General features: G+C 38.3%; 1 protein-coding gene across 1 annotated transcript; it reads left to right on the top strand.

Moving 5' to 3' along the window:
* Window positions 1–435, top strand: LOC141248736 (uncharacterized). Its single transcript, XM_073669424.1, has one exon. It carries the CDS (start codon window positions 1–3, stop codon window positions 433–435), a length of 435 nt encoding a protein of 144 aa, XP_073525525.1.
* The last annotated feature ends 11,994 nt before the right edge of the window (window positions 436–12,429 follow it).

Raw genomic sequence — 12,429 nt, 5'->3', positions numbered from 1 at the left:
ATGGAGAATAGTAAGCCCCTTCACACCCCCAGTGTCCCAGGAACTAAGCTTGATGCAGATCTTAATGTACCCAAGACTAATAAGATGGTTGACTCCTTGATGTACTTAACTGCCTGTAGACTTGACATTGTCTTTGCAGTAAGCATGTGCGCAAGATTTCAATCCGATCCAAGGGAGTCGCATGTAGCTATCATCAAGCGAATCTTTTTCCACTTAAAAGGAACTGATAATCTATGTTTGTGGTACCCTAAGCACTGCGATTTTACTCTTGTTGGATATACAGATGCTGACTATGTAGGGTATTTAGTTGATCGAAAGAGCACCTCAGGTATGGATCAATTTCTAGGCCCTTGCCTTGTTTCTTGGGGATCTCAAAAGCAAAACGCAGTAGCCATATCCACCACCGAGACGGAATACATAGCGTTTTCTTCATGATGTGCTCAACTCCTATGGCTCAAGCAACAACTAAAGGACTCTGCTATTTCAATGGGCTCTCTGGAGATAATATGTGACAAAACAAGTGCTAGCAACATTTCAAAGAACCCTGTGCACCACTCTCCAACTAAGCACATTGACGTTCGTCATCACTTCCTTGGAGATCACGTGGAGAAGAAAAACATAGAACTTACCCACTGTAGAACCGAGGATCAAATAGTTGACATTTTCACCAATGTCCTGAACAAGGAACCATTTATCAAACTAAGGCGACACTTGAAATTGATCCCCCTCCATTAAGCATCTCCCTCTCTGTAAGCTCCTTATACTTTGACTCATAAAAGTCACGCTTCTTTTAAGCTTGGGAATTTAGGACTAATACGTGCGCGAACCTAGCCTATACTCTTAGTGGTATTTGTCTCTCGCATGCTCTGTGTGATGCTTATTTATGAACACTTGTTAGCCCCTTCTACGATTGCACTATTGCTTGCTGAATTTGATACACTTGCATGCTCTCTCCTTCAAGCCTTGATAAATAAACACGATGATCACTTCTTAAATATATAAAAAATTCCACAGTTATAATTTGTGTTTATAAGCTAGTCCCTTAGCCTGATCTTTGTGTTCCGTTCCCTATGACCATTAGTCCACACCTGTGAATATTCACTTAGATGACAAAGAGTCTTCCTAACTATGCTTAATACATGTTTATTTAAAGAGATATGAAGTCCCTTTGTGTGTTTCAATTTATATAAGTTCTTAATCTAGTAATTATATCCCCATGAGAATGGGAACTAGGACACAACTCCTAAGATGATGGGGATCGAGTAGCCTGAGTAAGTACCAAGTGCAGACTTAATGTGAACTGGATATAGGGACCAACAGATTCATGGAGACCGAGTTTTTGAAGTAAGTAACAAGCGCAAATTTGATAGGAACTAAACATAGGGACCGGCGGATTTATAGGGACTGAGTGTTAAAACGACTGCCTATTCCCTAGGCACTCATTACGGCCTAGTTCTTAACGACCACTTGTTGTGTCCGAGTTCCGAGGTGCTTGACCTGATCCAAATTGAGCCGTTGCTATTGGACCGTTGCACACCTAATAAAACCAATCCTGTCCAAGATCCATACCCCTTTCACCCTGCTCTCTCCTCAAGCTACTCCAAACACGAAAATGACCAACCCAATGAACGTCAGTCCCGAACAATAGGAATAATTTCTAAAGTACCAGACCTTCATGGAGTCTCGTCCACCTATCTCTTCAACCCAAACACAGCCTCCACCCACCACCGTCCAAGCACCACCAGCCACCCATGCGACGGTGGAAAATGAACCACAAGAGACCACCACATCCATTACACAGTCTTCGACACATCAATCCCTGGAGAATCTCTCATCCCCTCCTCTTGCGGTCACATTCACCACCTAAAACCAAAGAGCCACTTCCTTCTAACACTCCTCTCCCAATCCTATGAAGGAAGACAAGCCCACAACCACCAAGCCAATCCACTCCGTTTACTCCACCACTCCCAAAGTGTCTCCTTCCAAGAGCAGTGAGCACACTCCAACCATCTCAGATCACGGCGAAAGCGCACCTCCAACCCTCGTCCTCCCAGCTCCAAATTCTCCACACAGTCGCCCCTTCCTTAAGAGATCACTCTCAATCACCCCCTCCTCCACCACTGTAAAGAAGGCCAAGGGCCTTGCATCAAAGGAGGTGATTCTAATGGAAGGCGCTCCAGAAATCCAGCCCCCCCTCCTCATAGTAACTTTGGCACTCGTATGATGATAGAGTCGTTGATCATAGGGCAAGGGTTCTGAAAACTCTTGATCCAACAGAGTTCGATGTAGCTACAACCATTGCCACCCTCGAGTGCACGCTCTGGTGTGAACTTGAGGAAGAGCCCTTCGCCGTCGATCTGGATGAAGTGAGGAAATTCTACATCCCATTAGTTTCGATGCCTCTAACCCCAGGTCAGAGTTATTTAGTGGTGCAGATTCCATGGGGAGACGAGCCTAAGATTGTAAACGTAAATTTAGTTGCAAAGGTGCTCGACCTGCCAACCGATGAAGGGTACGCCGCGCTACCAAAGAAGAATTATCCATCTGGGATGACAGAGACAATCGAGCTACTCGTTGGCAAGGCAAAGCCTAAAGAAATCAAGACTCACATGTTGTCTTTTCATAAAGAAGTTGCTTCACTTCATTTGATATGCAATGTCATTCCACGTCAAGAGAAGCGAGACATTGTCATGATTGCAGATGCATGTCTTCTACGAGTTGCACTTGAGGGGAGCATCATTGACACCCCTAGACTAATCCTTACCCACATGCTCATAGTCAAGATGCACAAGAATCACGTGCTGCCCTACCCACACGTCATGAAGAAGCTGATGATAGAGCTTGGCATCTATAAACCAGTCAAAGAAACAGCCCTTGAGAGCATTTTTTTCATATTCTTCACTTAATCAAAGACTGAACCAAAGACTAGACAGCTCCAGAGCCCAAAAAAGCTCCTTGTCCCCGGAAACCTAACCCTTTTGAGATCCAACTCCAAACACTCGAGACAGTGCTTCAACTGAACAAGCACATGGTCAGCCTCAAGAAGATAATCAACTGGCACCTCCACCACATCAAGACCCTTATGATAGGCCCTATGAAAGAAGATCATCTAAGTGATTATGAAGAAGAGTAGACGGACTTGAATCAGGGCTCATCCTCAACAACTTAGAAGTCCTTAGGAATCTAACAACTCTCCATTATCTATATGTATTTTGAGCTCTTATTACTTGCTTATTAATATATTAAGCGTGCTTTTGTGTTAAAATGCCTGCTTTCTCTAGTGCGTACTAAGAAGTGACTTACTTGACTGTTTTCGTATGCATCACTTAATCATTCCTCTAGAGGGCACGCACGTGCTATGCTTATTTTCCCTTATTTAATATTGAGCATGTCCTTTTAAATGATATCAAAAGGGAGAATAATACATGCATATGATTTATTTAATTAAGGGGAACTAACCCTCGTGGTAAGTTTCAAAAGGGAGATAGGTGCTTATTGTTCACTGGTTAAGGATGAATCAAAAGATTATTTTCTTTCGTTCCTTTGACTAATCTTATATATCTATGCCAGGATTCTATGTTTGTCATCGTTAAAAAAGGGGAAATTAACTAACTACTAGTATGTATAACCTATGATCTCTTAATTTTAATGCTAATAAACATCTTTATATACTGATGTCTACCTTGAGTGAGTTATTACAGGATAGTAATACGCCTTTGAGCAAATTAGGTCATTGGAGCAAAGAAATTAACGAGCGTGAGTTAGAAAGCTGAAGCGACTGAAGGGAGTCAAGCGGGAAGAGAAATAACGCGCTTAAAGCGCTTCACTAGAATAAGGGAATCGAATACCAGGAAATAGGAAACCGAGTACCGGAGTTAGGGAACCGAGCAACTAAAGCTCCAAATAACACAAGAGAGTGACGCGTTGAAGGGAAACGAGTGACAAGGAAGGGAACCGAGCACGTGAAAGAGGAAAAATATCTTCTAAGCTGCTATAAAGGTAAAGATAGAGTTTTCACGAGATCTCCTAGATTCACAATCTAGGTTGTTGGAGCTACTTTGTTATCTTTGAGTTTCTGTTAATTCATAGTATTATTTAATTATTTTATATAGATTTTAGTAGATTAGTTCCCGACGATTATGCCTTAAATATAAATAGCTTGGTTTAATGATTTAGAAAGTGCTGATCATTCATTAAGATTATCTTTGTTGATTTAGAGCATATGCAATATCTAGGAGAGTTTAAGGAGACGAACTAAGAACTGTGTGTTCGCTTTGAAGTTGTAAACTCTGAGAGAATCAATAAAGAAGATCGTTTTGGAATTCATTGCCTTAAAAGTCTTAATCTTTTCCGCACAAAATTATTCTTTGTTAGATTAAGTACTCATAAATCACACGATCAACAAATTTCATGTCCCATCTTTTGACGAGTAATGGTTTGGGCTCGTGTATGTGAAGAGATGTAAGTAATGAATTACGATAGACTATTTTTCATTTTCAATCTTCTAAATCAGATCATCATCGTTCTACTCAAGATTTTGTAAAATAGTAGACTCTTTCATAGATGGTTGTATGTTAAAACCAACATACATTGATATAAGGGTATGGGAAAAATGTCATTTTCCATGGACATGACTCCTAATTATCTTGAAAAAAATTATTTGATTTTTTTAATTTGATGTACTTTGATATACATTATGATAATATAAATTCATTATTCATAAATTGAAAGATTGTTTTGCTCCTTAAAAAAAAGTTATTCTGCACATTTGCAACCTTTTTGACTATCTAAGTAAACAGAGGTTTATTTCAAACAAAATGATAAAAAAATGTAATCATAGGCCACAACTTCAACTCTAATTTCAAATTTGTTGTATCCAACGAGAACTAACCTATTCCTTTAAACCCAACAAGCCTCGACTTCTTTAGCTCCACGAGTTGCTTCACGCTTCCTTTGCAATTTTCTTAATTGTAAAGTCGGCATATTGTTAGGGAATTTGTGATCATGATAATCCTTTAATTAAAGGTGCAATTATTAAATATAAAATAGGATATTTATAGAAGATTTATAATCCGATTATTTTAGGTAGCCATAGTGCTTTGCTACAAGCCAACTATGATTTATGAATTTTATATTATAAAATTCATTGCTATTATAATTGGGTCCTACGAGGTCACACCATAAGAGTATATGGACTGGATCAATATTTGAGAGATTATATAAAGTATATAATATAAAGTTATACAAGATATAACTTAGAGCTTATTAATGATAAAGAGTTATTATTAATATAAGTATAAATTTATATGTAAATCTATATAGACATATTTAATTAGAAGATCAAATATATCTATTGGTGGATTATATATATGGTTGATCTTTCTTTGAGAAAGATATCAGTTCATTATTTTCTACACAAGAAAAGCTCTAAAAGGTTCTCTCTCAAAAGACAAGCAATTCTAGCAATCGGAGAAGAAGGCGATCCAGATCTCTCTACTCGGGGTGGACTAACTAGAGGAGCTTCATTTGCGGCTCTCGATCTTCTCGTTCATCTGGAAATTCACGCATCAAGAGGTATTGTTTTTTCTATACCTTAATCCAATTGATTTATGCTAGATCCTTCGTTTAGATGTTAGGAAATCGTTTCCTGCAATTCCGCTTATACGCATCTAAATCCCAACAGTGGTATCATGAGCCTCTTACATAAATTGATTGGTTCAAAATTTTGATGTATGTTGATGATTATTTCAATTTCAAAGTTAAAGATCTGAACTTTAATTAATTTGTCTAAGGATTTTATTCTACTTATTTTAATTTCAATATGAATCAAAAGAGCTTGGTTTTAAAGGCTTATATCCGTAAGTGTTACGGGATTTGCTTTTCAAATAATTTAAAAAAAACGCAAGCTTTTGGTAATTGTGTCTGAGAACAATCGGACTTGGATTCGGCGGCTCCGACTGCAGTATTTGCACCGAAGCTGCATCTGGGCAATCGGTTCGTCTTGAATGGGCGGGGTGTGGACCGGTTGTTGCGAACCACCCCATGGGCTTGCTTCGCCGGAGTTGAGCACAGAGGCCATCTGGCGACCACACCACCGAATCTGGGCAGACAAACCCTAGAGATCGGAGATCTGGGCATGGTCGAGGTGGGCGAGGCACATACCGGCTGCAATGGTTGCACATAGGCCGGATCTGGGGACGTCACCACGGAGGACACACCACCAGAACCATACGTCGGCGACGACACCAGGTATGGGTGGAATCATTCCGGCGAGTCCTCACTTAGGGCTAGACGAGACAAATCTGGTCGAACTGGCCATGGCGCAGACCAAGCAGTCCTTCGGATCGGTGATGGTAACTGCGAGAATTGTGTCTGGGCGGGCGGTGAAGTGCCGCTGCGGGAATTGAGTCCGGCGGCGGCTGCAACGAAGAACGAAGAAGACAACCTCTATTCTGAGCACTGTTCACACCTTTTATTTTATTTATACATATATTTTTATATTTCTTGCATATTGATCTTGAAATATAATTTAAAATTTTAGATTTTTATAGATATTATTTATCCAATAAATCAGATTTAATTTGATAAATAAACATTTAATTATTTATAAGATATAGAGATATCTTATTTGATTAATTTTGAATTAATATAATTAAATTTTATCTAAGACTATTAGATTCTATCTTTGGCAAATTAATAATTAATATTAAATATTAATTTTATTCAGATCTTTATTGAATTGAAATAATGAGAAATCGTTTTTAATTTTAAATAGTTAATATGATTAATTATTTATGCTTTTTATTTGGATAAAAAGCATCTCCCATTTATATAATATAATATATGTTATAATTGCATGCTTGTTTTATATCATGATATTATTGCACGCGGTGACTAGTATGGCCCAAATTAGGATAGATAAATACGATCTGCGTATCGTTATGTTTCTCTTGTACACGATCTGCGTATCATTATGTATTTTTTGTAATTTAAATTTATGCAAGAGTATTTTATTTCAAAATTTATGTAATACAAGAAGACGAAGATCCTATGAGGCTTGAAGGATGGTGATCCAAGATATCAAGACTTTCGAAGATTAGATCTTTTAGAGGCCATACTAGGAACCAACTTCTATTATTGCATTGTGTGAATGTCTTATAATCTCTTACTTTGCATGTTTGTTTGTCTGTTTATGTCATTTTGTTCACTTATAGATAGACAATCATTGCATGCTTAGTCCCTTAAAAGAACATTGAGATTGCCTTTCCATGTCATAACCACGAGGCACTTGGGATTCGTTGGATAGTTTTTGCCTTAGCAAGGTGTCCTTCTTTGACCATTTGGCTAGTGCGGGTATGTCTAATAGGGGCATGCTGCCTTGATGTGGTTTGACTCAACAAGAGACCAAAAGACTCAGTTTTGGATCTTGATGCATAGGATGCGCTTAACATTAGATGTGGCCATCAACCAAGAATTATAAGGAGTTATAATTAGTAAAAAATTACTTACCTTGCTTACATGAGACTTGGGGAAGTGCCTTAGTACGCTCGAGTTTCATCTAAAATAGGATCTTGGAATCATTTTACTCACAAGGGACAAATTAAATTGAGTAGAATGTGCAATAACTTAGTTTTATAACCTTTTATGATTTTAAGTTCTTGCATTTCAAGCATAATTTATCTGCATGTTTTTTCAATTTCTGTTTTAGAGTCACTATGTCCAGCGAAAACCTCAAATTCACACTACGCTCAATAGTTGAGAAAAACAGGCTGAATGACGCCAATTTCCTCGATTGGGAAAGGCAACTGAGAATTGTTCTCAGGTCTGAGCAACAAGAGGATGTCTTAAGCAAACCCATTCCTGAATTGTCTAACACCTCATCTGATGAGGAAAAGGCCAATTACAAGAACATTTGTGAAAGGTCAAGAGGTGTAAATTGCCTCATGCTTGCAGCTATGGAGCCTGGTCTTCAACAGAGGTTTGAAGATCATGATGCATACACGATAATGAAAAATCTTAGAGATCTTTTCAAAGAGCAAGCAAGGATTGAGAGGTATGAGACCCTCAAGTCCATATACGTTATTGAAATCTTATCAACTAGCTCCAATTATTGGGTATTAGATACCGGTTGTGGTTCTCACATTATTTCGAATGTGCATGGACTGCGAAATAGGAGACGGTTGCAGAGAGGAGAGATAGATTTCCGCGTTGGAAATGGAGCAACAGTTGTTGCAATAGAAACCGGAGATTATAGTCTACCTCTACCTTCTGGATTAGTTTTAGAACTTAATAATTGTTATTTTGTTCCTTCAATTTCTAGAAATTTGATTTCATTTTCAGCTTTGCGCCATGAGGGCTATGAACTTATTATTGTTGATAATGGTTTTGACATTTACAAGAATGATATTTTCTACGCTCATGCCAGTGAGAATAGTACTGGACTATACATATTAGAGCTCAAATCTGAAGTATATAACGTTGTTACAAAAAGGCAAAAGTCGAATAATATAAGTGAAGCCAACCTATGGCATTGTCGCTTGGGCCACATTAGCATCAAACGCATGAAAGAACTCCAACGTGTTGGTCGTCTGAAATCATTTGATTTTGAATCTTTTGAAACATGCGAATCATGCCTAATGGGGAAGATGACAAGGTCACCTTTCACTGGTACAAGTGAAAGAACTACTGAGCTATTGGCTCTCATACATACTGATGTTTGTGGACCTATGAGCACAGCAGCTATGAGAGGCTATCGATACTTCATTACATTTACTGATGACTTTAGTAGATATGGGTATATCTATCTAATGAAAACATAAATCTGAATCTTTTGAAAAGTTCAAAGAATTTCAAAATGAAGTTGAAACACAAACTGGCAAGAAGATAAAGAAACTTCGATCAGATCGAGGGGGTGAATATCTGAGCCAAGAATTCGACCATCATTTGAGGAGTTGTGGTATAATAACACAACTCACTCCACCAGGTACACCACAACTGAATGGTGTGTCTGAAAGGATAAACAGGACATTGTTAGACATGGTCCGATCCATGATGAGTTTTGCTGATCTTCCGACATCCTTCTGGGGTTATGCCCTCACTACTGCTGCGTTCACACTAAACATGACTCCGTCACGATCAGTTGACAAGACACCACATGAGATATGGTTTGGGAAGCCTCCCAGCTTGTCATTTCTGAAAGTCTGGGGATGCGAGACTTACGTAAAGCGTTTACTATCTGATAAGCTCGCACCTAAATCATACAAATGCTTTTTTATAGGTTACCCCAAGGAAACGAGGGGTTAATATTTCTACAATCCCGTTGAGAACAAAGTGTTTGTTGCTCGGGATGGTGCCTTTTTGGAAAAGGATTTCTTTTCCAAGAAGTCAAGTGGGAGAAATGTCCAGCTTGATGAGATTCAAGCTGAGCAACAAACTCTACAGCAAGAGAACATAGAAGATGTCATAGAGGAACTTGATTTTGGAATATTACCTTCTGAAGGTGAAATTATCCAAAATCAAGATGTAATTCCTCAAGCAGATGAAGCAACTGAGGTACCACATACTGATGTGGTCAATCCTCCTGCTGAAGTCTCTCCAACTGTAGGACCACTTTGGAGATCAGACAGGCTAAGGAGGCGACCTAGACGACATGAGGATTTCGTCCCGACTGCTAACATTGATATTCTATTTTTAGAGAATGATGAGCCTGCTACCTATAAAAAAGCTATGGCGGACACCAGCTCCAAAAAACGGCTTGCAGCCATGAAATCCGAAATGGACTCCATGTTTGAAAATCAAGTATGGGACTTGATAGATTTGCCTGATGGGGTGAAACACCATTGGATGCAAATGGGTCTTTAAGATTAAGACAGACAAGGATGGAAATGTTTCTGTTTATAAGGCGAGATTAGTTGCCAAAGGATTTAGACAAGTTCATGGTATTGACTATGATGAAACATTCTCACCGGTCGTAATGATCAGGTCCATTAGGATAATCCTAGCTATTGCCGCTTATTATGACTATGAGATATGGCAAATGGATGTCAAAACCGCTTTTCTAAATGGAAATTTAGAAGAGAATGTATACATGATGCAACCAGAAGGTTTTGAGGATCCTAAGAATCCTAGGAAAGTATGCAAGCTTAAGAAGTCTATCTATGGACTTAAGCAAGCATCTAGGAGTTGGAACCTTCGTTTTGATGAAGTAGTCAAAAAGTTTAATTCATCAGATGCGAAGAAGAGCCCTGTGTTTACAAGAAGTTTAGTGGGAGCAAAGTGGTCTTCCTAGTTCTATATGTGGATGACATATTACTCATTGGAAATGATATTCCTATGCTGGAGACAGTTAAGGAATGGCTTAAGAAGAATTTTTCAATGAAAGATCTAGGAGAGGCAGAGTACATATTAGGTATAAAGATCTATAGAGATAGATCTAGGAGACTTATTGGTCTAAGTCAAGGAACTTATATAGATAAAATCCTTGCTAGATTCAATATGATGAATTCCAAGAAAGGATTTCTTCCTATGCAACATGGCTTACATCTCAGCAAAAGCCAGTGTCCTAAAACACTTGGTGAAACTGAGAGAATGAGTAAGATTCCTTATGCTTCAACCATAGGATCTATCATGTATGCTATGACATGTACTCGCCCAGATGTTGCGCACGCTTTGAGTATGTGCAACAGATACCAATCAACCCTGGAGAGGCACATTGGTGTGCGGCCAAGAACATTCTAAAGTACTTAAGAAGGACTAAGGATGACGTTTTGGTGTATGGAGGTGAAGACGAGTTAATCGTCAAGGGCTATACTGATGCGAGTTTCCAGACAGACATAGATGATTTTGAATCTCAGTCAGGGTACGTCTTCATTTTGAATGGAGGAGCCGTCAGCTGGAAAAGCTCAAAGCAAGGGACAATAGCAGATTCTACAACGGAAGCAGAGTACATTGCTGCTAGTGAAGCAGCTAAGGAGGCTGTCTGGATTAGACAGTTTATAGCTGAGCTTGGTGTCGTTCCTAGCATTTCTAGAGCTATTGACGTCTATTGTGATAACAATGGCGCCATTGCTCAAGCCAAGGAACCTAGCTCTAGTTCTAGATCCAGACATGTCCTACGGAAGTATCACATGATCAGACACTATGTTGATAGAGGTGATGTGAGGATGTGCAAAGTGCACATAGATGACAACATTGCAGATCCATTAACCAAGCCCATGCCTAGGCCCAAGCATGAGAGTCACACTCGGGCCAAAGGGCTCAAACACATTGGAGAATTGTTTTGAAATATTTGTTTTTGATAAAACTTGTTTATCGTTATTACAAACACTTATGCATATATGATTTTCATATTATTATTTAATTACTTGGAGTTGAATAAAGTATCCAAATAGTTTTGTAGTTAACAAATGGGTCCATCAAAACTGTTTTGGTGGATGAAGCCCCATTAAGTGAACTGAAATTAAAAAATTATTAAATTGTCCGTGGTCTTAGTCATTAATTTGGATACAAATGGCTTATTTTGAGACCATATTGTGAGATTGATTGACAACACCGGGTTTCATGTGTTGTAGGGACACAAAGATGTCTAATCAATTAGTGATTACATAGATGTGTATAGTGATACATATTGGGTAGACCGTTCTTAGGATTATGTAGGACATTACTACAGAGTTCTAAGATTATTCATGATTAGTGAGTTCCTTAGACATGAGTACGATATAGTCTTCATTTGGCTGCTGGTATGTCTTTGACGCTGCTAAACGCCGACCGTAACAGGCAGTTATAAAAGTAGTGATTGGGATTGCCAAAAGTTGAGTGGGAGCTATAGTTTTACAAGATTGAATATGTCCTCCTATTCCGTGTATACCATGATACATTTGGAAAGGAATGGTGTCTCGGCCACTTGAAGAGTGAGAACTGAAAAACGCATGGCCATGCTCAGATGGATTATTAATAATCATCTGTATTGACAGTTCGATCTCAAGAGTTCAAGAAACATATTTGGCGGAAAAGATGAGTTTCATCATATAGTCAAATAAGACATTAAGTGACAAAGGAATTTTAACATTGCACACTTGTTTCAAGGACAAGTGGGAGATTGAAGGAATTGTGTCCTTTAATCAAATGTGCAATTAGTAAATATGAAATAGGATATTTATAAAAGATTTATAATCCGATTATTTTAGGTAGTCATAGTGCTTTGCTACAAGCCAACTATGATTTATGGATTTTATGTTATAAAATTCATTACTATTATAATTGGGTCCTACGAGGTCACACCATAAGAGTATATGGACTGGATCAATATTTGAGAGATTATATAAAGTATATAATATAAAGTTATACAAGATATAGCCTAGAGCTTATTAATGATAAAGAGTTATTATTAATATAAGTATAAATTTATATGTAAATCTATATAGATATCTT

Source organism: Phyllobates terribilis, unplaced genomic scaffold (genome assembly GCF_046119375.1).
Source record: "Phyllobates terribilis strain yellow unplaced genomic scaffold, ASM4611937v1 Scaffold_3965__1_contigs__length_67144, whole genome shotgun sequence".
In the NCBI taxonomy this organism is placed as follows: Eukaryota; Metazoa; Chordata; class Amphibia; order Anura; family Dendrobatidae; genus Phyllobates; species Phyllobates terribilis.
The sequence above is the reverse complement of the archived record's forward strand: the minus strand, read 5'-3'. Positions and strand labels throughout refer to the sequence as shown.

What these genes read in the sequence shown, in the direction of transcription:
- LOC141248736 (XM_073669424.1), top strand. Translation starts at nt 1, where the DNA reads ATGGAGAATAGTAAGCCCCTTCACACCCCCAGTGTCCCAGGAACTAAG.